Source organism: Colletotrichum navitas (assembly GCF_030913465.1).
Source record: "Colletotrichum navitas strain CBS 125086 chromosome Unknown LY79scaffold_276, whole genome shotgun sequence".
In the NCBI taxonomy this organism is placed as follows: Eukaryota; Fungi; Ascomycota; class Sordariomycetes; order Glomerellales; family Glomerellaceae; genus Colletotrichum; species Colletotrichum navitas.
In genome coordinates, this window is record NW_026850822.1 from 1 (window position 1) to 24,021 (window position 24,021).

At 33.9% G+C, this 24,021-nt stretch overlaps 5 protein-coding genes across 5 annotated transcripts; 1 reads left to right on the plus strand and 4 right to left on the minus strand.

Annotated features, from left to right (window-relative positions):
- Positions 1–22: 22 nt before the first annotated feature.
- LY79DRAFT_675452 (Six-hairpin glycosidase-like protein) lies at positions 23–2,516 on the plus strand (the record flags this gene model as incomplete). Its single annotated transcript, XM_060564445.1, has 2 exons — positions 23–295; positions 366–2,516. 2 exons carry the CDS (start codon positions 23–25, stop codon positions 2,514–2,516), a joined length of 2,424 nt encoding a protein of 807 aa, XP_060406726.1.
- A 1,092-nt stretch (positions 2,517–3,608) lies between these two features.
- On the minus strand, positions 3,609–4,720 carry LY79DRAFT_191767 (uncharacterized protein). Its single transcript, XM_060551396.1, has 4 exons — positions 4,261–4,720; positions 4,149–4,175; positions 3,874–4,076; positions 3,609–3,805 (listed from the first exon to the last, which is right to left on the minus strand). Exons 1-4 carry the CDS (start codon positions 4,579–4,581, stop codon positions 3,679–3,681), a joined length of 678 nt encoding a protein of 225 aa, XP_060406727.1. The 5' UTR covers positions 4,582–4,720; the 3' UTR covers positions 3,609–3,678.
- Positions 4,721–6,352: 1,632 nt separating this feature from the next.
- On the minus strand, positions 6,353–7,453 carry LY79DRAFT_191753 (uncharacterized protein). The gene is made up of 3 exons (XM_060551395.1): positions 6,716–7,453; positions 6,585–6,664; positions 6,353–6,529 (listed from the first exon to the last, which is right to left on the minus strand). Exons 1-3 carry the CDS (start codon positions 7,177–7,179, stop codon positions 6,501–6,503), a joined length of 573 nt encoding a protein of 190 aa, XP_060406728.1. The 5' UTR covers positions 7,180–7,453; the 3' UTR covers positions 6,353–6,500.
- Positions 7,454–9,863: 2,410 nt separating this feature from the next.
- Positions 9,864–10,573, minus strand: LY79DRAFT_531178 (uncharacterized protein; the record flags this gene model as incomplete). The annotated part of the gene is made up of 3 exons (XM_060556238.1): positions 9,864–9,944; positions 10,031–10,330; positions 10,394–10,573. The coding sequence occupies 3 exons, from the start codon at positions 10,571–10,573 to the stop codon at positions 9,864–9,866; spliced, it is 561 nt and encodes a 186-aa protein (XP_060406729.1).
- A 10,488-nt stretch (positions 10,574–21,061) lies between these two features.
- Positions 21,062–21,244, minus strand: LY79DRAFT_478109 (uncharacterized protein; the record flags this gene model as incomplete). The annotated part of the gene is made up of 1 exon (XM_060553249.1): positions 21,062–21,244. A coding segment is annotated over one exon (183 nt), but the record flags the coding sequence as incomplete, so codon positions are not given.
- Between the last annotated feature and the right edge of the window lie 2,777 nt (positions 21,245–24,021).

The window sequence follows — 24,021 nt, forward strand, 5'->3', positions numbered from 1 at the left end:
TTTCTAGTCCAGTGCCTTGACAATGGAGCTATTCAAACATATCGCCAGATCTTTTCTCCTAATCTCAGGGGTTGCAGGGGCTCTGTCAACACTGGCAGTCGAAGGTGCGTTTGTCTTCGGCACAGATGGAATCGTCAACCTGTCCTCGGATGGCGTCACTCCCGACATACAGATTGTTGATTTTGGACAAAACTTCGAGGGCCATCCGACCTTTGAAGTTATCAGCACCTCGGGTGATACTTCGGTGTTCGAGGTATCTTTTGCCGAGTCCAAGGCCGCCTTTGGGGGTTATCAGGTGTGTCTGCTCCGGAACGAACTCGTAGTTCAACGTCCAATGCCTCCCATTTGACTAATGTATAAGCCAGAGCGATGGCCCACTTGGCTTGGCCGCCGCCATGGATACCTATCGTGTCAGGCGCTACAACATATCTGAGTCTTTCATCTACGAGGGTCGACTTATTCAGGGTTCCTTCCGCTATCAGAAGCTCAATCTATCTTCTTCCGGGGAGCTTGTCCTAAAGAACGTCGGTGTCAGGCAGACCGTCAACACGACCCCCATTGATGAGCTTCCAGGATCATTCCAGTGTTCCGACGAAGACCTGACTCGTATCTGGCGCACCGGTGCCAGGACGGTTCAGCTAACGGAAATTCCCAAAGACACCATCCCCGACTTCTGGGACGTCTCTGAGAAAGGCTCCTTTGTTGATAGTCTTGCTCCTCAACCGCTAGCTGGAATTGGTTCTGGTGGTCTCATGACCTACAAATTGGCTTTCGAAGTACTGCCTGCCTCCGGTGCCTTCATGTTCGCCGTTCTCCAGGACACCCTAGGAAATGGCATAGATATCACCTGCGACTTGAATGCTGGCACACTCCAGGCCGAGGTTGAAAGTACTATGTTGGCATCGGCCAACCTGTCCATCCCCTGGTCTCGGGATGCTTGGCTGTCTGTCAAAGCGAGTGTCAGTTCGGCAGGCATCAAGGTCGCCATCAACAATGCCTCTATGCTGGAATTCAACCAGACCAGCAAGTTCTTCGGGTCATTCGGCCTCGGTACCCCCTTTGCTCACTCAGCCTACTTCCGTAACCTTGAGGTGACCGACCTTTTGGGCGGTCCCATATACTCCTCGTCTCTGACGGATCGTGACTTCTTGGACGATTTCCTGATGGGCTCTAACCCTGCCGACACTATAGTCGATGGCTCCCGCAGGGACAGAATCTCTTACGCCGGGGACCTGGACATTGCCCTTGCCGCCTCCTTCGCGAGCACCTATGGACTCTCCTTTGTTGAGGGGTCCTTGAATCTCCTTGGATCTTTCCAGCTGGAGCCTGGCTTCTTCGTGCCCACCGCCAAGATTCAGCAAAAGCCTATGACGGGTCTCATACCCGCCAACCAGACTGGACTCATCGCGTACTCATTTAACCTAATATCCGCATTCTCGCAAACCTACATGATAACCGGCAATGTCACATTTGCCCAGACGTGGGCACCCGCTGTGATGAGAATGCTGGATTGGGCCGAGTCCAAGCTTGTGAACGGTGTCTTCACTCTTGATGAACCGACCTTCACAGGGGACTGGAACTATTACGACCCACCTCAAAACGGAGCCAGCTCCAAGTTCAACGCCGTATATGCATACGCCCTCCAGCAGAGCCTGCATTTGCTTACCGGTGCCGACATGAATGCCACTAAGTACGAAGTGCGTCTTACCAATCTAAGGCAGGCCATGCACAGCCAGCTTTTCGACGCTTCCCTCGGGTTTTACAAGCTCAGCTCAGAGATCACCTCTGGGTTCGCCCAAGACGCGCAGGCTATCGCTATTTTAGCGGGCGTTCCTCAAGCAAACAACATCTCCGCCATTGACTTGCTGTCGAGAATGGGGCGAGAGCTCCTCCTCGTGGCCGGACCCCTGGCCTTCAGCAACTCAACTGTCTCCGCCGGTTTCGCCCAGAAGATCAGCCCCTATGCCTCGTCCTACCATCTCCGCGCTGCCCTCGAAACTGGCCACAGTGACGCTGCACTAGCGCTCTTGAAAACGTTGTGGGCTCCCCTAGCCGATCCGCAGCATGCAAATTACACCAACTGTTTCTGGGAGACTCTCGAACCTGACGGCAATCCGGGTTTGGGTATCAGTACCTCGCTTTGCCACGGTTGGGGCGCAGGCCCCACTGGCGAACTCACGCGGTTTGTTCTCGGCATTCAACCGGCCGCTCCCGGGTTCTCGGAATGGGTGGTCAAGCCTTTAACTCTAGGCTTGAAATGGGCCGTTGGCCGTCAACGCACCGAGAGGGGTGACATCAATGTGGAATGGCGGTTCGACGATGCTGGACTACTGCAGATGAACGTCACCGGACCGGAGGGGGGCAAGATTCATCTCCCTCAGCCCCTGCTAGTGCCTATGAACGAGTCCATTATTACTGTAAACGGGGAGATCGTTACAGGTGTTGAATTCCCTTTTGCAGCAAGCAAAACCACAACTATTGTCCAGATGGGAAGGCCACTTAACACTCTAAGATAAGCACAGGGAGAAACATAGAATTAATATTAATGAAAAGTGTCAAATAGACTCTACACATGCATATACTTAAACAATAGTGGTAAATTCAAGTGCTGTCCTATAGCTATCCGTCCTAGCTACAAGCTATAGAGTTATGTAAAGTAAGTCTCTAGAAGAATATTTACCACATCTCTATGTACTTGATGAGATGCTATCTGCGTGACCTAGGGATTGGGGCTAAATTGACTGTGTAAAGTGTGTCCTCAGAAGAATCTCAACCACCACTCTCGGACCGTCTCGAGCCTACTATGTTCTCCCTCGAGGTCTCTCTTACATCAAGAACCGACAGCGCTGTATGTCCTAGTTCACCCATTTGCCACAATCCGCCCAAAATCAGAAAGACCGTCACGGGAATTCCTGTTGCCCAGTATAACCACTGGCCGTGCTTAATGTTTCGGATGTCAACTGTGTTCATACCGAAGATGCCGGCAATGGTGCTCAATAGCAAGAATACAATAGTCACTATAGTAGAGGCATAGATCGCTTGGTCATGGTAGTTCTTTCTAGCTTCGGCCTTTTGTTGCTTCTGTATACCGATACACGGCGATTAATCATAGGTGTTTCACGAAATGAAATTATAAGAAAAGAAAATCACATTCAATACAAAGCTTTGCGCCTCTGCTTTCCGAGATGATAGAATTCATCAAACCTTCCGGAAATGGCATTTTTGCAATCACCAGCCAGAAGCCCTCGGAAGCCTCCAGGGTCTATGGCTGACAATGCAGGGTCCCCATCTTCGTCCCTCTGATATTCGGTGTCCACTTATCTCGCTGAATTGTATTCGTTGGTCTCTCTATGGGCAGACTTGTAAGGGTCGGTCCGCCTACTCTCGTGGGTAACCCTATCTCTGTCTCCATAGCTTGATCGCGTACGTGGTTGTATGAATGACCGTGTGCTTTGACGCTCATGACTCGCTGCGGTTGTGTATAAGTAATCAGGCGAAACAGTAGTGTGTTAGCACGTTCTCAGGAGTGCTGTTCGTAACTCGACAAGCTATGCCATAATATTTCGCGGAAGTATTAAAATCAAAAGGACTGGATCAATTGTAAGAAAAGCGGGTTTTCTTCTTCATTACTTTTATTTGAAGAGAGTTTGAAAAGAATACAGAATCTACACTTGTCCACTATAATGGCCCACATCTGAGATGTGGAAACGGTGTTCGGCTGGAACACCAGCCACTTGTTGTACCACCTGCTGCATACCTCGTGCCCTCGGGTGTTGGGAGAAGTCGGCTTGCATTAGCGTGAGGGCTGGGCAGGATGTTAGCTACCGAGCTGTAGATGAATAATTCTTTAGATGAAAGAAAGGCATATTGAACCAATACAGAGAACGAGGTGACGTGGGTGGCTTGTTCTTTTCGTTTGATTCCAACACGCGCATTACCACCCCAGGCGTGACGTACTGATGAGTCCCCCAGATAGTCTTCTTGCGTCCAATAGTCCTATGTTTGACGTCTCGTAAGAGTTTTGCAAGGCTGTTCTTCTCGGGGGTTGTTGGACTTGAGATGTTGACCACCTGGTTCTGTGTGTTTCCCTGTTAGCTTGCAGAGCAAGATATAGATGCATTGTTAAAGCATTATTTACGTCCACTTACGGAAAAACTGCCAAGAATCATCACTTGCTGCTCCAAATGAATATGAAGTCAATTATCCTGCTGGCATTCCAGACCATAAATTGGGACAGTCGACTGTTTTATGACTACGTACCTCATCTAGACAGAGTGTGCTAGAGCCGCAAGGCTCGTGTAGCAACGTAAGGTTTGACATATGATGCCATTCTGGTAACTCATCACCTGTGTATTTTGATTCATACACATGGATTACCTTGAACTTTGATGCTGGCGCTGTTATGTCAAACAATGCTAGAGATGGTGTGGCTATGTTTTTGGAATGCTTCATTTCGTGAGAGATATTCTCTGAAGCTGAACCGTATGAAGGTGTGAAGCTGTAGAGACTTTCGCCATCCTCGTCGTCGGATTGTTCCGACTCTTCATCAGAATGGACTCCCCGTCGATTAGCACGGATCATTACATCGCATTCATCGGAGTCAGTTGCTGTATATGAATGATGGTCTGGGGCCCTTGAGTAGAAGTTTCGAGGTTCGCGCCGAGCTTCGACATAATGGGTCGGTCCAGATGGAGAATTTTTTGCATAAGGTTCGTTCCAGGCTCGATTGTCACCAGCGACTTCTTGTCGCTCTTCATTGAAGTGCCTGAGTGGGTCCAGAGTTGAAGGCTGTGGAGACAACGTTTACGGTTCATTTTTGTTCATCTCAGATTCTCATCGGAGGGTAGGCCAGCGGGCGAATGAAGATGTCGGCTAATGGAGCAAAGTCTCAGCGATAATAGCTTTTATAGACAACTAAAATTATAGACAAACGACTGGGCTTACATGAAATGGGTAGTGTGCTGCAAACGATGACCCATGTCTTGTGCCATCAACAGGCATCGGCGCCTTGCGTGGAGGGGACCGGCACCCCTCGCCCTTGCTATCACGCAGGTGATCAGGCATTGCTGAGGCAGTTTTGCTCCTTGTTTACTGAGAAGAGATTGATGGTAGAAAAGGAAAGCAGGCGTAGGGTTTGATGTTGTTCTGTGTCCCTGTAGAATTAAGCTTAGTTTCTACTAGTAGAGAGACCCTAGTATTGGGTTTATGCATAAAGGTCCCTAAGACGAACAGCACTTAATCTGTCTAGGAACAATGGCGTTCACCGACTGCAAGCCTAATGCATACAAGCCAGTCCTTAGGCATATCACTATAATGTAGGTAGTCTTGCCCCTCAGCTGCATTCACTGGCTTTTCCTGCTGCGGGATGTTACTAGCCACAAAGAGCTAATGAACTTCTGTTTAGGGACCCTCAGAAACGCCTAATTAAGAACGTGTAACCACCCCACCCTTCCTGATGCCCTCGGCCACGACACCGATGTAAGTATACGTGTCCGTGGTGCCGATGAGGGAGGAGTCGACGTTGGCGGCCCGCTTGAAAAGGGTGCCGTAGAGAGTGGGGAGTACGATGGCGGCAAAGTTGACGTTGAGTACTCATGGGCGGCTTTCTGGGCGTTGTAAACCGATAACCGGGCAGCAGGCGTGTTTTTTTTTTTTTTTTTTCATGGGTATTGTTCCATCTAGTTACTTCATCCTGAGTTCTTCGTTGGCCCACGATGGTTGAAGGGCTTTCAGAACCCTGCCTCTAGCTTGGTTCAATTCGGCCTCGACCCTCTCGCGTATTTGTTTCGCCGTGCTATCCTGAATCGAATCGCGCTCGTTCCCTTTGGATTCCTCTCTACACTCTTCCAACCATTTTTCCTTGAGGTCCTCCATCTCATCACAAACGTCTGGCATTTGCTTCTCGAGAGTATCGCACCTAGCTTGGAGTTCGTCAACCGCAATGTCGAGATTGCCGACGGTCTCCGCGTTTCCAGTTTGACAATCTTCTAATTCAGTATGTTTTTCCTCTAGCTCATCGCACCGCGCTCCGAGCTCCCTATTACGTTTCTGCAATTCCTTCAACATCTGTTGTAGATCATCAATTTGTTGTTGTTGTTGCTGTTGCTGCTCAAGCACACGCATCAGTAGACTGTCGGGATCGGCGAACAGCAATCGTTGCAATTTGTCTGGGCGAGAGGCGTTTAGCTTAGACGCCGTTGTGGTGTATACGGTGGTACGTGAACGTTTTCTTTTGATGGGTTGTATGTGGATATCTGCGTTTCCTAAAGGGAAGACGCCCTGAGAGGAATCCAGCACATCATTCCGCCGTTCAGCATCGCCATACTGTGGCGGACCGTGGTCGCAGTCGCGTCTGAAGCTTTCGGCGACGATGGCTGCGGCCTCTACCCTGGCCTTCGGCGACTGTCCATCGCTCGAGCATTCGTCGTACGGCGGGGGTGAGTCTCGATCAGGTGGCACATCCTCAAAGGGAAGAGTGCTACCGCACGATGCAGGCGTCGCTAGAGCGGGGGAGCTGCGATATTCCTTCGTGGACGGAGAACCATGATGGTCATGGGGTCTGTGCACCTTGCCGCCAACGCCATGGTACAGTCTGCGTACATCCACCATGCACTCATACTCATGCTTCTTATTTTCCGTCAAATGTGGAAAATCTCGAATAGCCCTCTTGTACATTAGGAACGTTTTTCGCCGCAGGATGTCGTGCCGAAAGTACATGGAAAACCGCGAAGATGTCGCAAGGGACATCAGTGATGCCCGTGCGTTCAAGACAGGTTCGCTAACCGTGTTTCCGGTGTCGAAATCGAGTGGTGTGATTAGGTCGATATGACTGTCTGTGTGCAGCTGGAATTGAAGACGGGTTACCGATTGCATGCCTCTGAGTCGCCAGCGGACAGCTTCGAGGCAAGGCGGACTTGGGCACTTGGTGCTGGCTTTGTCATATAGCATTTTTTCTAGCGACTCGATGTAGTTCGCTCTGATCTGTAGGCAAGCCGTGGATTTGGTTGGCACGCCGTTGGGGAGTGGGAAAAGACGAAAAGAGACGAGGCCGGGGGAGGAATATCGAACGCGCAGTTCGAAACACTGCTCAATAACTTCAGGCGGTTGTCCCTCATCTTCACGCACCGCAATGACTTCGGAGGCTTCAAAGTCGAAATCGTCCGAGTCGCAGCGCGGCATGTTGAACTCGTTTTCGGCTGGTCTTCTAGGGTTAAATATAGAGGGGCGTAACCGACGGCAAGTAGGATAGAGGATGGTGCTTACAGTTGTGCTGGCATCGTTCTTTTCTGCCCTTCGCAGCGAGTCCTTCGCTCGGTCCTACTGGATAAGACGCATCCGGCAAGATCCCGAACCTGCTCAGAGTGCATGGGTAGCTATTGTGCGAACAGTAGAATGACCGGGGCGTCTAGTCACGAACTCAGGCGTGAAGCCGCGAATGCTACGCCTTGAATTGGTTCTGACGGGAACCCGGTCCTCCTCGCACAGTAAGTCACGCCAGCAAGTGAACGGTCAGAAGAATTGGGATAAGTCTTTCCAGTAGGAGTACGCAGGAGAGATACTGGCTGAAGAGGAGATGACGTTGGAGGTGAATTTGATGGGGGAGGGCGACATTTTGTAGAGGTTAAGAAGCGGAGAAAGCTGGAATTCAGAATGCAGCCTAAAGGATGGGCGGGATGCGTGGTTTATTATTCCGTGAAGGACTCTACCAGTATGAAGGTTTTCGATTGGCTGGTTTTGCTTGAGTGGATCTGCCTGGTGCGTAGGTGGGGCGCGCCTTAGGTAATTGACACACCTAAGAGTGGTGCTTGGACACCGTGACACTGTTGTGGCTGGCGCGACTCCAGAAACGCCGAGTAATTAGATGTTGAAGTGTGTGGATACGGCGGTCAATTGCAACGAAATCCCTGGTCAATTGGGCGTATATTGATGGTGTATTGATTGGCGAATTCGCCGTAATTACTGCCTGGAATTCGTGGCCTTTAACCAATGCATTTGTCATCCAAATCGCCACTTTTGAGTGGGGAAATCCATTCATCCAATGACGGCAACATTTGACCCACTTTTGCGTATGGCCAATTGCTACACTTTGACATTAGATAAGCTAATATTTATTAAAGTGCGTAGATACAGCGGTTAATTACAACAATATCCCTAGTTAATTAGGTATATATTAATTATATAACTATTAGTAAGCTTACTATAGTTACTGTCTTAAATTTATAGCCTTTTAACTAACATTCTTATTATCTAAATTACTACTCTTAAGTAAGAAAATCTATTTAACTAATAATAGTAATATCTAACTTACTTTTACTTATAGCTAGTTATTGTACTTTAATATACCTTCCTAGATTAAAGGTACTAGTAGATTTAATTTACTAATTTATTGTTAATTAGCTTTTATTACTACCTAGGAGTCTTAACTTTAATTACTTTTATTATAGTAGTAATAACTAAGGTTAAATAACTTATAACTATATTACCTAGAGTAAAGATTCTTAGATAAAGAGAAAAAGAAAACTATAGTAAGGCCTTTCTTAGTAGTATTACCTTTAAACCCTCTATAAACCTTTTCCTAGTTATATAACTTTTAGTAGTCTATACCTAGCCCTAGTAGCCTCTATAGCCCCTTAGCTATAACTAGTATAGCTATCTTAACCTATAGTCTTAGTTACTTTATAATAGTATACTAAGGAGACTACTTAAGATATATTACTAGCTTATTATTAGTCTAATAACTTCTTCTAGTACTTTTTCTTTTCTTTTACTAATAACCTATTACCTAAAGTAGCTATTATTATAAGGAAGAATATTAATCTTACTTACTTAAACCTATTAACTAAAGTATTTACTAGTCTATACTAGTAATTAAAATAGTTAAGGATTCTCTTCTTTATATTATAAAGCTAGTTTAGCTATTTAGACTTATCTTAAATTACCTTAAGGTATAAGATATTAAGACCTATATATAGAATAATAAAGCAGTAGAAAGAGGGGAATTACCTAGCTTCTTATAGTGTAAGGCTACCTCCTGCTTAGCTAGCTTAATAGAATTAGAAGTATAAAGATACTCCTAGTATTATCAAGAGAGACTTCTAAGCTATAAGGTATAAAGAGCCTAGTCTTCTGTAATATACTAAGATAGGTTAGGATATACCTTGACAGCTTTAGATAATCCAATAGGTTAGCCTGGTTGTGTCTAGGACTGTGTGGAGCTATTAACAGCAGTTAAGTTAGTCTCTAGGGTGACTAAATAGATGACAGAGTTATAGAAGTTCTTCTACTTCTCCAGATGCTCAAGGATGTTGTTATGACCCAATAAGTTACGAACAATGCCTGCCCCACTAGACAAGGCGAAGCACGGGCGGCACGGCATTTGTATAGACAGGGTACAAGGGAAGGACAGATGACTCCCTGGACAGGAAGAACTATGGTACAAGTCGCATGCAGATAAGACATGAAGGGAAGTGTTGGATATGAGATATCTAAAACTATCCATGGATAGGTTGGATAAGTTGCTAGCTAGCATATCGAAATAGATCACCAGTATCAGGACTTTACGTTACTTCCTCTGGCCCAAAAAGAGACTTATTCACCTGCTCGTACGTAACCCATAGTTTTCTGCATCATTACGCTTCCTCGACGTTCAAATTGGTCGATGGCACCGTTTCTCCTCAAACTTCAATTTGTCTTCCTTCGTTATAGCTATCAACATAGTTGCTGACCATACAGTGTCCGGATACCAACTTTGTCACAAGCAGGCCTGGCAGAACGCCGCTGCTGTTCTTCTATTTTGTCCTTGCTTGCCTGATCCAAGTTTCCTGTCTCGAGACCTAATGTTACCAGAGAGTCAATACATAGCCTCAGGCCTCAATTTGCCGAAGCAGGGGCTGGAACTCGGCGGGAACGGTGTCAGCACCGGCGCCAGTGTTCGCAATCGTCTCCTTCAGGCGGGGCAGGCAGGTCAGCATTGCAGTCCATGTGCCAAATATATCATCCTCTTCCTTCCAGGTCTACGGCTAAAACTCACCAATTCTGTGATCTTCTCATCCGGCAGACTGGTAATGTCGTACTCAGTGCCGTCCGCGAGGCCTAGCGTATCAGGCTTGACGACGGCCTCGCATTTCCCAGCGCCGGGCTGCTCGGCGGGGCACGACTCGTCGTCGGCACGCTTGCGGTTGAGAAACCAGTAATTACCCCCCGTGCGGTCTCCGCGCGTTGTGTACGGCAGACAAATGGTTGTACTTCCTCCCGAGTCCCGCTCACCACCGAAAGCACTACAGCCGCCCTCAGTGTATGCCCGTGCGCGAATTCGCCAGTTGGTTGGAATCTATGCTCGAGACGCGTCAGTTCTGGGAGTTTCGAAGGCAATGGAAAGAGATGTTTCACGCACGGCAACAACAGCGATACTCGACCTGCCGCTGCTTCTAGAGCTGCTGAACGAGCAACAGACGTTGGGGTTGATATTCACGCAGGCCGCATAGCTCCCAGCGCAGCCATCTCCGGTATGGGCTCTAATGTCAATACCGAACGCGGTGGCTGCAAGGCCCAGGAAGAGCAACGAGAAGTGCATATTGGATTCGTGAGGTTGGGGTGCTTAATGTGATACTGCTGAGTCGCAAGGGGAAGAGGCTGATGAGGATGATGGTGGAGGAAGCAAACACAACAGTCCTGGAGGAGCAATTGTCTGGCTTTATACTGTTTCTTGACCGACCTGCCCATCCCATGATCTCTTTCATTCTTCATAAGGGCGAGCGGGGTCAATACCTCACCAGCATTAGTTTGCAGAAACCCCTCACGTATTGTCTGACCACCTCGCAGATGTGGTGTCAGTCGCTGGCATGATTTGGGGGATTATCACCAGCGTTTGCCGATCATGGATGAAGGCATGAACTCCCCTCAAACTGAAGACATTTGCAGTTCGCAAGGTCTTTCCTCATTGGTGGCGATGGGTATCGGGGTTCTTTTTCATTATGACATTATCATCTCGTAATTCAACTCCCTTAAAGCCCAACCTCCTGAGATTACAATCACCAGTCCCAAGAACTAGCAATCTTTGCGTGCCGTCCGAAAAGCGCCTTAGAAGCAGGGAGACGTTGTGAGGTCCTTTTCTTCACGACGCGCTGCTTAGTGTCCGTTTCTTGGCATTATTGATTCTTGCAGCGTCAGCCTGTAAGCTCACAGTAGTTGCCTTTTTGAGCGGCAGTAGTGCTGACGCCGAGAGAGAGAATATCGCAGCATATCCATCCTTACATGAACTAGTGTTCTACCAAGAAACACAATGTGACATCGCAGAGTGGACATCTATTACCCTAAAACGGAACCTCGGGGTGTCTGCTCCTGAGACCTATAGTAAGAGAGACATTGTGATGAAGAGGAGGAAAGGTGGAACCACAACTACAAGGCAGTAATTGTGACTAATATGGCTTCACAAGATACTACCCTAGTTAGCTAACATCTAAGCTGACTGACTAATAGCTCTGTAAACCTTCTGATTAGATACGTCTCGCCGAAATGTAGGCAGCCGCCAAGCCCCAGATTCAAATTCTAAGCCTTAGGATTTACAGTCTAACAAAGTATTAATACACTTTTTTAATATATTCCTTAGTCTATTTAAGTATATTATCGGTATCTTAGGAAACGTTAAGCTTATAGGTATAATAATACAAGTTAGCTATATAATAATAGTACTAAGAGTTTATTTTTTAGATATACTATATATATTTTAATATATATTCTTATATATATTTCAATATATCTTTATATATATATTCTTATATATATATCTTATAAACTTTCTTATTTTATCTTAGTAGTAGCTTTACTATAGTAGCTTAATTACTTTACTTACACTAACGTAGTATATATACTCTATATTATAATAGTTCTCTAGGATATTCTTTCTATTTATCTCTTTATAGTATATAGACTTATATACCGTTATGTTATATTTCTCTTGTATTAATACGCTTTATATTTATACTACTTTTGTACTTCTTTAGCCTAGCTTTATTACTTTACTTTTGCCTTTTAGCTTACTACTTACTTATAGAAAAGATACTCTCTTCTTATAAATAAAGTAATAAGGTTAACTACTAACTATAGATTAAAAGTAAATATAGTATTACTAACTACACTAGAAAAAAAGAAAAAGTAACTATATATAACCTTGTTATAACTTAACCTAATAAACTATAGGTAAATATAGCTCTACTAGGCCTTAGAAGTATAAATTATATAGTGTCTAATAGAAACACTATAAGGATAACTCCTTATAGAATAGAAGAACTATAGATAGGTTATATACTAATAAACAATACTAAGTACTAATAGAATCTTAGTATAAGTACTTAAAGAATCCATATATAAACGTTTAGTTAACCTAGCTATATATACATAGAAAATATATAAGGCAGGATTTATTCTTAATAATAAGATTTATATATAAGATAAACTTAACTATACTTAAGAATAAACTTCTATAGCTTTCTAGTAATTAACTTAATAATTATTAGTAACACCAAGGGATAAGTTAATATAGTTAACTATATATATTAGTAGTAATTAATAAATAATAAAGGTAACTATAGTTCTCTATTATATATAAAGAAAAAAAGAATAATTATTATAGGTTAGTTAGTTAAATAACTAACTTATTACCTATAAATCCTTAGAGAATCTATAGCTAAATATCTAAGGATTTACTAGTAATAAGTTATTAGGGTTAACTTAATAAATCTAATATTTATCTATAATAGTTAATATTATAACACTAGTAACTTTCTATAGTGCTAGAAATCCCCTATTATTTATATCTAAAAGAATAACTAAAAAACGTAATAAAAACAAGAAGCTAAAAAGTATTTAATACTTTTTGCTTATATAGTCTATTATATATAAAAAACCTATTTATTTATCTATATCTTTAACTACTTATTATTAACTAGCTCCTTTAATATATTATTTAGTAATAACTTTATAAATCTATCTACTAGGTTATTACTACTATAAATCTACTATATTTTATAAATCTTATAATATTTATATAACTAGTAAAGGGCTATAATATTTATTATAAGTTACTTTTCTTTTATAGTGCTAAGCTATATAAGGCACTTGTAAAGTAAATATAAGTTAGTATAAAGTATTATAGGTATTTATAGTAGCTTAAGGTAGTTAGTAATTATTATAAAGGTAGTACTAATTATATAGGTAACATTAGCACTAGTAATTATCCTATAGACCTTAGAGGTAAATACACTATATATAACTTTTTTACACTTTATTAAGCTAAAGTAAATAATATTACTAGTTAATTTAAAGCTTTTACTATTAATAGTAGGTTACTTAATAATTTATTTATTAGCAAGGACTATAATAAAGCTAAGTTAAAAAGTAAAGTTATAGTTATTTATAAATAAGCTATTAATAAATATAAAGAGCTTAGTAGTTATAAGGTTAATTAGTAAGAATTATAGGCTATAGTTAAGGTTATTAATTTACTATTTAATTTAGTAGTTTAAAGCTTTAATTTCTTCTACTATAGGTAATTAGTGTTAAGTAGTAACTAAATAGTTAAAGTAGGCTTTAGGTTAGTAAATAAAAGTAATATATACACTATAGGTATATTACTAAATATAATTTTACTAAGTAGTAGGTAATTTCTTATTAATAAGTTAAAGCTTTTTACCTTAGCCTTTTTAATAAAAAGTAAGCTTACTATTAGTAGTAATAGATAATATACTACTATTAAAGGTAATAAAGTTATTAGCTATAAGTAACTACTTAGGTTTTACTATAAAAGTAGCCTTCTTAAGCTTTTTTTCTTTATAGGTAGAGAATTTACTATCTATAAGGCTAATTATATTATCTATTTATATACTAATTAATCTAAAGTTACTATTATTAGGTAATAATATTAATAGGTAAAGGTTAAAAGTTAATAAATTTATCTAGAGATTCTCTTTATAATAGTAGTTATAAGTTACCTACTAGTAGGTTTTTACTTTTATAATACTATATAATAGCTTAGTTACTATTATTATTATATTTACTAGGTAAAGATAGTAAATTTATATAGGTAAGTAGGTAAAAATAATATAATTTAGTAGTATTACTAATTAAGTATATACTTAGGTAATATTATATAACTAGAGGAGAAATCTATATTAAAGTAGTAAAAAGGTAAAGATAAGTATTAATTACTAGGCTATTTACTAAATAGTAGGTAACTATATAAGAATTATTATTTTACTATTATTTATATAACCTTAGATAATAAGCTATAATTTTTTATAAGGCTATTTATTTTTACTTTTTACTTTATAGACTATATATAATTTAAATATATAGGTATTACTATAGGATTTCTTATTATAGGTAATAATATAAAATATACTATAGTTAATAAGGGCTTTTACTTTTACCTTATTAGACTCTTTAAAAGGTTTACTAGGCGTAGTAATAATCCTTTTCTTATGTAGCTTAATAGTAAGTGTATAGTCTACTTTCTCTTTTATAGTTAAGAACACTATAGTTATAGTAAAGTATATTTTTATAAAAAATATAGGTATTAGGTTCTTTTATAGGTAACTATAGTATTATTATAGTAGTTTATTATTAATAATAATAGTATTATATATTTTCTTTTTAGTATTAGGTATTTCTATAAGGTCTTTTTATACTTATATAGTATATATAGGATTATCTTTTACTTATATAAAGTAACTAGTAGGTTTATCTAGTGTAAAAGGTCTAGTTAACCTTCCTTTATATAATAAGGTTTTACTATAGTAATCCTAAAGTTATATAGGCTATAAGGTAAATTAATAGTATAAGTAGTATTATTATTAGTAATAAAGTAAAATAGGCCTTACTAGCTATATTTCTTATACTATATATAGATAAAGGATTAAAGGGGTAAAGTAATAGTATTAGTTAAATCTAGGCTATTATATATAGCTAGTGCTTTATAAAGCTATTACTTTATATAAATTTAGTGTACTATAGCTATTACTTTCTTAATTACTTTAGTACACTATATAGTAGTTATAGTAGGTAGTAACTTATTAGTTATTTAGAGGTATACACTAAAGACAAGGAGAGTTAGGATAAGGCTATCTAGGCTAGTAGTATTATTAATTATTTTAATAGTAAGTTAAAAAGTAACTTTAGGTTTAGTGCTAGTTTCTTTATAAATAATCTTATAGGTATAGTAAAAAGGTATATAATAGCACTTAATTTACTAATACTATAATAAGCTTTAATAAGCACTTTCTTTACTTTAATAGATAACCTATAGGTAGTATATTTAAACTTACTAAAGTAAAAATTTAGGCTAGCGTTAGTTATTATCTAATTAAGTAGGCTAAGATATATATTAATCTAGTATATCTATAGTACCTTTATATATACTCTATAGTAATAGATTATAAGAATCTTACTATATTAAACACTATTACTATATTAACTATATAAAGTACTAGTTTATTACTATTAAGATATATTATATTAATAAAGATCTTATATTTAAACTTATTATTATTATATAGTATAAACTTAAAGTAACTAGAGGCTTTAGAGTATAATTAGTATAGTAGTAGTACTTATTAATAGCTTTAAGTAATAAAAGAAAGTGTTTTCTCTAGTGTATTTAAGTAACTTATAAAGTTATTAAATAATAGGTAGCTAAATTACTATAGATTTAGTATAATTTACTATTTATTAGGTGTTACCTAGTAATACCTTTCTTTAGTAGTTATAAAGTATTTATAAGTAGCTAAATTAGTAAATAATAAGTATAATATTATTACCCTAGATTAGCTAGTTAGTAAGGTTATTAAATTTTATACTATAATAGTCTATATCTTTAAGTAAAAAGAAATAAAGTATTAGTAGTTATTATATAAAAAACAAGGTTACTAAGTAGTATAAGTATATTAATTACCCCTAGGGATTTAAAGTAATTACTACTACTAAAGTAAATACTTACTTTACTTACTTAGGTAGTATCTATAGGTATCTTTTTACTTAAGTAGCACTAGAGGACAAAGTATTACTTATAGCTAGTAGTTAATTTCTTAGCTATACTAGTGTTAAGTATAATACTATAAAAAGTTACTACTAAATAGTGCTTATTAAGTATAAATATCTTATTAGTTTTTATAGTTTTACTAGGTAGTAGCTCCTTTAGTAAGTTCTTATAAGTAAGTATATAGGTAGTTACTTAGTTATATAACTTAGAGAATATAGTTAAGCTATTAATTAATAGTTATATAAAGAAGGTAGTAAATATAAAGAACACTATATTTATATATTATTATTATTACTAATAAGTTATTTATTACTATTACTTATTTCTTAGAAATAACTTATATTATAACTTTTATAATTAAGAAAAAAGTAGTTAAAGGTAGCTAGTAAAGCTTATATAAAGTAGGTGCTTTTATACTAGTTAAATAAAGATTACTACTCTTCTTTAGTATATTTAGTTAACTAATAACTAGGCTTACTATAGATAAAGTACTTCTTAGTTAATTTATTACTACACTAGTTTTTACTATAGTAGTTACTTTATAAAGAACCTTATGTTTACTATAGATTAGTATAATTATTATAGCTACTATTATACTTATAGTTAACTTAAAATTACTTATCCTCTATAGTAGATTTATTATAAGGTATTATATAGGTAGCTTATAGTAAAGTAAAGTATTTACTACTCTATTATATAGTTATATATAGAGGCTATAGAATATAGCTAGTAGGTTAAAGAGAGCTATAGTACACTTAGGTATACTATAGTAATAGGTAATAAGGTACTTATAATAATCCTTATCCTTAGGAGGCTATTATAAGTAGTTACTTTAACTAGCTTAGTAACCTTTTTAATAAGTAACTTAAGAATCTTAAGCTTATTTTTACTATAGTTTTTATAGGTAATTAAGTTAAATAATATATAGTAAAGCTTAGTAATATAGGCTAAGTATACCTTATTACCTTTAAATTATTCTTTAAGCTTTACTATTAAGTATTAAAATTACCTACCTATTACTAAAAGGTAAAGGTATAATATTCTTATAGTTTACCTTAGAGTATTACTTAAATTACTACTCTATAGTAGTCTTATATTATACTTACCTAGATATAAAGGTTATAGAATAATAGTAATTTTAAGTTAATAGTCTTATACTAGCTACTAGTGTACTTTATAGCCTAGTTATTAAGTATATCTTTATAAGGTTACTTATTTACTTTAGCGTTAGCCTTAATATTACTATTAATATTACTATAGTTAACAAGAGCTCCTATAGTAGTATAGTAGTTATTTATATAGGCTATTAATTTTAGCTATTATATAGGGTTTTAGTGTTAATATAGGCAGTAGTAAGGTAAAGGTTAGGTTATTATAGAAGGTTTAGTAGCTAGTTACTAGTAATAGGCAACTTTAACTATTTTTACTTTATATATAATTATTATATAGCCTTAATATCTTAATAAAGTTAAGGTCTTTAAGGTGTTCTCTAAAGTTATATAATAATCTTTAATAATAGTAATTATCTTATTAGTCTAGTAGGTGCCTTCCTCCTATTAGAGGGTATTAAATATATATTAGGTAATTAATAAGTATTTACTATAGTTAACCTATACTTTATAGTTAACAAGGAAGTTATATAGACTTATTAAGACCTTTAGGTTAATAGTCTTAAAGTTACTAATAAGCTAGTTAGTAAGTCTTCTTGTGTATAGTAAAGTAATTTACTACTAAGGTAGTTATTATACTTAGATTTACTAAAGTAAAATATAATAATAGTATTAAGTGTAAAAGACTATTACTTCTTTATAAGGTTAGTTAGTAACCTTATAATATAATTTTCTCTTATTATGTAAAAGAATATACTATATAAAGGTAAAAGGTATAGTAATATATTATTTATTACTACTATCTTCTCTACTATATTAAGTAGTATATTATATTTACTATAAATCTTTTTCTTATTACCTTATAAGTAAAAGTATAGTAACTTATAAGCCTTACTTACTTATAAGCTTATCTTATTTACTTATCTTAGCTTAGGTCTTCTACTTATAGGTGTAGTATTATTTACTATTATCCTCTATTAGCCTAATAACCTCTTAAACATAGGCGTTTCTTTAGTAGACTAAAAGGTATATATATTTATTAAAGGATTACTACTAGTAGTATAAATAGTTAAGAAAAAATACTCTTATAGGTAAATAACTTAGGGAAAAACAATAGGCTTTATATTAGCTACTTATTAACGCTATTAGTTAGTAAAAGGAGGAAAATAATAGGCTATTAGTTAGTAACTTATTAACACTATTAGTTAGTAAAAGAAGTATATATATAGAAAAAGAAGTTAGTAAGCTAAAAGCTTATAATAAATAGATATAGTAAATAATTACTAGTTAGCTATAGGTATATAAAGTAAAGGGTTTTTTATAGTTAAGAGTACTTCTTTAAAGTAATAAAGCTTATATAATAGATATAAATTAATAAGGTTTCTACTAGTTAAAGGACTAGTTATAGATCTATTAATTAACCTATTATAATAGGTAATTAGTATAATATTATAGTAAAGTATTTATAGAGGCGTTTTTTAGTCTTTACTTACTCTAGGCGTATAAATAATTAACTAGTAATAGTTGCCTCTTCTTATAGTCCTTGCTAATCTATAGTTTAGATAGTAAAGTTAACCTATATAGTTAATAGTAAAGTTAACTACTAATTAGTGTTAGTAACACTAAGGGATAAGTTAATATAGTTAACTATATATATTAGTAGTAATTAATAAATAATAGGGGTAACTATACTTCTCTATTATACATAAAGAAAAAAAGGATAATTATTATAGGTTAGTTAGTTAAATAACTTAATTATTGCCTATAAATTCTTAGAGAATCTATAGCTAAATATCTAAGGATTTGCTGGCGATAAGTCATTAGGGTTAACCTAATAAATCTAATATTTATCTACAATAGTCAACATTGCAATAATAATATATTCTCTAAATACCTTTATTATTTTACTTTAGTAATTTATTATTTATAGTTACTACCTACTAACCTTTTACTATAACGTGGAGAATATAGTAGTAGAGTTCTTATTAAGATAGGATTTTTATAAACAAGAATTTATAATCTTTTATATTAATAATAAATAGACTAGTTAAATAAAGAATATAGCCTACTCTATATTACTATAGAATCCTACCTAAAATAGCTATATAGATATTAATATAGTTACTAGTTATATTAGGCTATTTATAATAAACTATAGTGTCTTGTTATATAAAGAAAAGTAGTTAACCTATTAAGAAACTATATATAAACTAGAGAAGTAGTAGAAATACCTTTTCTATATAGTCTATACAGGTAGTACACTATATCCTATAGTAGTACTACTAGCACTAGCTATATAAAGCTATTCTAGCTTTATAATATACTCCTCTAGCTATAAGATATCTTATAAGTAGCTTTATCTATAGATTTAGAATTATTAAATAAAAGAAAATAAAGTAATTATTATATAATAAAGGTTATTATACCTAAAATATTATAATAAAGTAAATAAAAAAGGTTTAAAAGGGTTCTTTTAAATAGTGTTTTTTATTTTATTAACTACACTTTCTTTATTATTCTTAAAGAAGATATAACTACCTTAGGTTTTTTAATATAAATTTAGAGGCAAAAGGGGCAAATAAGAGATAGGAGATAGGAGATAAGATATAAAGGTAGTATATTATTATAGATATAATAGAAGAGCTTATAGATCTTACTATCTAACTAGACCTAGGGATATATAGGGATTACTTATACTTATCTCTTAGGTATTCTAAGGATTTCTTTAGTATTCTAGGTTATTAAGTAGGTTATTAGGTAGGTTATTAAATAGGTTAAGTTGTAGGGTATTGTTTTACCTGTAGTAAGGTATTATTTTATTTATTTACCTTATGTAACCTAGAACTATATTCTTAATTCCTTAGAGAAGGAGAAGGTCTTACTTAAAAGACCTATTCTTTAGATATAAATATTATTATTATATAGTATATATAGTTGTTTCCTAAGTAGTTATTCTTATATCTAGTGTATACAGTGTATACAGTATTATTAATACTATAATATATATTCTACTTCTTTATTATATTATTATCTTATTTTTATATATATAAGGTCTTTAAACCTTAATATCTAATACCCCCCCTTAAGATATATATAATATATTATATATAGCTTATTTATAAAAACCTTAATAGGAAAAATTAAGATAGCTATTTATTATTAAGTATATATACTTAAATATATACTTTACTAATCTCTTTAAAACCTTTATAAGCAAGAGAAAACAAAAGATAGTAATTTATTTATATATATATATGTTACTTTATTTATATATTATTCTTATTATTATTATTTATATACTTATTTCTTATATTTTATTTTCTTCTTGTTTATTATATTTAGGTATAGTAGCTTTATTTATTATATTTATAGTATTTATTATATTATAAAATAAAACCTTTCCTAGAGGTTTAGTTAAAATATCTACTATATTATCTTTTGTATTTATATAATATAGATATACCTGTTTATTTATTATAGTATCTCTAGTAAAGTGATATTTTATATTTATATACTTAACTTTTTTATAGAATTCTAGATTTTCTGCTAGCTTTTGAGCTGCTTTATTATCTATTAATATTCTAGGTTTATTTAAATTACTAAACCCTAGATTTATTCTTATATAGTTATAGCTATTATATAAGTATATAGCTTCTTTTATAGCCTCTGTTAAAGCTATATATTTAGCTTTACAGGTACTTAAAGCTACTGTTTTTTATTTTATAGAATTCTAGCTAATAAGATTATAATATCTATAAGTATATATATAACTAGAGGTAGATCTTCTATTATTAAGATCTTCTGCCTAGTTAGAATTAGTATAACCTATTATATTAAAATTATTAATATTATTACAGTTATAATATATTCCTAAATTATTATATTTATTTAAATAACCCTATATTCTATTAAGGGCAATAAAATGCTCTTTAGAAGGGTTACTTATATATCTAGAACAAGTTATAACAGGAAGAGTTATATCTATTCTTGTTTTTAGTGCTAAATATATTAAAGCACCTATTTCTTGCTGATATTTTAATACTTCTTCCTTAGTTGCTTGTTCTTTATTTTTATATAACTTTATATTATTATCTATAGGTGTATTATAAGGATATAAATCCCTTTTATTATATTTATTTAATATCTTATCTGTATATTTTGTTTAATATATATATACGCTTTTATTTTTATAATCTATATATATTTTATTTCCTAGAAATATACTAGGTATTCCTATAGGCTTTATTTTTATATATTTAAGTAGTATATTATTAAATAGATTATTTATAAATTCTTTATTATTTCTAACTACTAATATATTATCTACGTGACAAGCTAGTATTATTTTATTATTATTTTTATTATGTATAAATACTGCTTTATTATAAGGGGATATTTTAAAGCCTTCTTTTATAAATATATCTTTTAAATGCTTATACCATAGTCTAGGACTTTGTTTTAAACCATATAAGGCTTTATTTAATTTATATATATATTCTTTATTATTATATAAAGGATTTTTATTATTAAAAACTAGTTTATTACTTCTTTATTATATATATATCTAGTAGGAATTATAGTATATATATCTTTATTAATATTAGTATACACAAAGGCATTAGTTACATCATATTGTTGTATATACTAGTTATTAGCAACAGCTAATATTATTATATATCTATAGCTTTCTGGCCTACAAGTAGTACTAAAGGTTTCTAAATAATTAATACCTAAGTGTTAATTAAAGCCTTGTACTACCTATCTTGCCTTATATATTTTCTCTATTTTATTATTATTATTATCTGTTTTTTCTTTTATTTTATATACCTATCTTCCTTTAATAATATTATTATTATTATTATTTTTTATAATAGTCTATGTATTATTATTTTCTAATTCTTTAATTTCTTTATTTATACCTTCTATCTAGTTATCTTTATTATTATCTTCTAGAAATTATTTAAAAGTAGAAGGTTCAGTTAATATATTAGAAATAGTATATAAGATGCTTTATCTTCAGCTCTATTTAAAGAAGCTAATATATTAATAGAAGGATAATCTTCTATAGTATTAAATAGATTACCTTCTTTATAGTCTATATAATCTTCTTTATTAATCTTAGGTATTTCTATTATTATATTATCTTTAGATATATTATTATTAGTATTACTATTATCTTTATTACTATTAAGGTCTTTATTTATATTATTATTTATTTCTAGACTTTCTTTATTATTATTATTATTAGTTATAAAGTTATTTTCTAGTATAGTAATATCTCTAGACTATATAGGTCTTTTCTGTATTATATCCTATATTTTATAAGCATTATTTCCGTAATTTATTATAACGCCCTTATTAGTTCTTGAATCTAATTTTCTAATATTAGGGTCTTTATTTTTATAGTAGCATATACTTCCCCAGACTCTTATATTAGATATATTAGGTTTTATTTTGTATCTATTTTCATAGGGTGTTTTATAATCTATAAAAGAATATAGGGTTCTATTATATATATATATAGAGGCTAAGAAAGCCTCTCCCTATAAATATTTAGGCAGATTAGAATTATATAGTAAAGTCCTTATTTTATTAACTATATTTCTTATTATTCTTTCTATTATACTATTAGGTTTATGTGTATAAGGAGGTCTTATATTATGTATTATTCCTTCGTTATTATATATTACTTTTATTCTTTTATTATTAAATTCCTTTTCTCCATCTATATTAAATTCTCTTATTCTTTTATTATTAGTATTATTATTTACTAGATTCTTAAAGTTATTAAATATAGTATATATCTCTTTAGAATCTTTAGTTTTCAAAGATATCCCTAAGTAAATCTAGTATATATATCAATAAATATAATAAACTATCTATTCTTATTATATACTATAGGAGTTATAGGTCCACATAAATCAGAAGCTACTGCTTCTAGATATTCTAATATAGGTCTATTATTATTACTTATCTTATTTACTTTATTTATAAATTTCCTTTTAAATAGGCTTTATATATATTATTTATCTTAGGTATATATATATTATTATTATTATTATTACTATTTAATATAGTAGCTTTATTTAAGTAAGGCAATAAAGAGTAAGCTGTATATCTAAGTCTATTATGCTATAGTACAGCTAAATCTTTATCTTTATTAGATTTATTATTATTTATAGTATTATTATTATTAGTACTAGTATTAAGTATATTATTATTATTATAGTTATTATTATAAGGTATATAGAAGTTAAAGTAATATAAACTATTAATCTTTCTTCTTATACTTAGTAGTTTATCTTTTTTATATTATATAGTATAGGATTATTATTATAGAATATAGATGCTATATTTATTTTATCTAACTTATTCTAACTTAGAAGATTTAAGCCTAATTATAGAATATAATAAACATCTTTTATAGTATATATATTGTTATTAATTAGGATATCTATATCTCCTTTATAGTTTATAGTTAGAGATTCTACTTCTCTCTACCTTATATTTTCTTTAATAGTATTTATATTATATAGATGTTTTATATTACTTATAGTATAAATAGTAGCAACAGTATTAAGGCAAAAAGTAATACATTTATTATTCCTAGATATAATCTGTTTTATTTCCCCTAGTTTCTCCTTTATTAAATTACCTAGGGTTATATTATTAGTATTATTATTATTATTTATTAGAATATCAATACTGATGATCATACAACACCCAGTCAGTCAACCATAAATAGTTCATAATTCAAGGTCAAAGGGCACAGACTAGTTATTCAGCCCTCAGTTATATCAAGAGGGGATCATACTTTTAGTTAGCCAGAATAACTCAAGTCATACTTAAGCAGTATATAACTACTTTATACAATAATAG

What these genes read in the sequence shown, in the direction of transcription:
- LY79DRAFT_191767 (XM_060551396.1), bottom strand. Translation starts at nt 4,581, where the DNA reads ATGATCCGTGCTAATCGACGGGGAGTCCATTCTGATGAAGAGTCGGAA. An exon ending in TGATTCTTGGCAGTTTTTCC is followed by an intron (nt 4,077 to 4,148) that starts GTAAGTGGACGT and finishes GGAAACACACAG; the next exon opens with AACCAGGTGGTCAACATCTC. An exon ending in TCACCTCGTTCTCTGTATTG is followed by an intron (nt 3,806 to 3,873) that starts GTTCAATATGCC and finishes CATCCTGCCCAG; the next exon opens with CCCTCACGCTAATGCAAGCC.
- LY79DRAFT_191753 (XM_060551395.1), bottom strand. Translation starts at nt 7,179, where the DNA reads ATGCCGCGCTGCGACTCGGACGATTTCGACTTTGAAGCCTCCGAAGTC. An exon ending in ACATCTTCGCGGTTTTCCAT is followed by an intron (nt 6,665 to 6,715) that starts GTACTTTCGGCA and finishes AATGTACAAGAG; the next exon opens with GGCTATTCGAGATTTTCCAC. An exon ending in GGATGTACGCAGACTGTACC is followed by an intron (nt 6,530 to 6,584) that starts ATGGCGTTGGCG and finishes TTCTCCGTCCAC; the next exon opens with GAAGGAATATCGCAGCTCCC.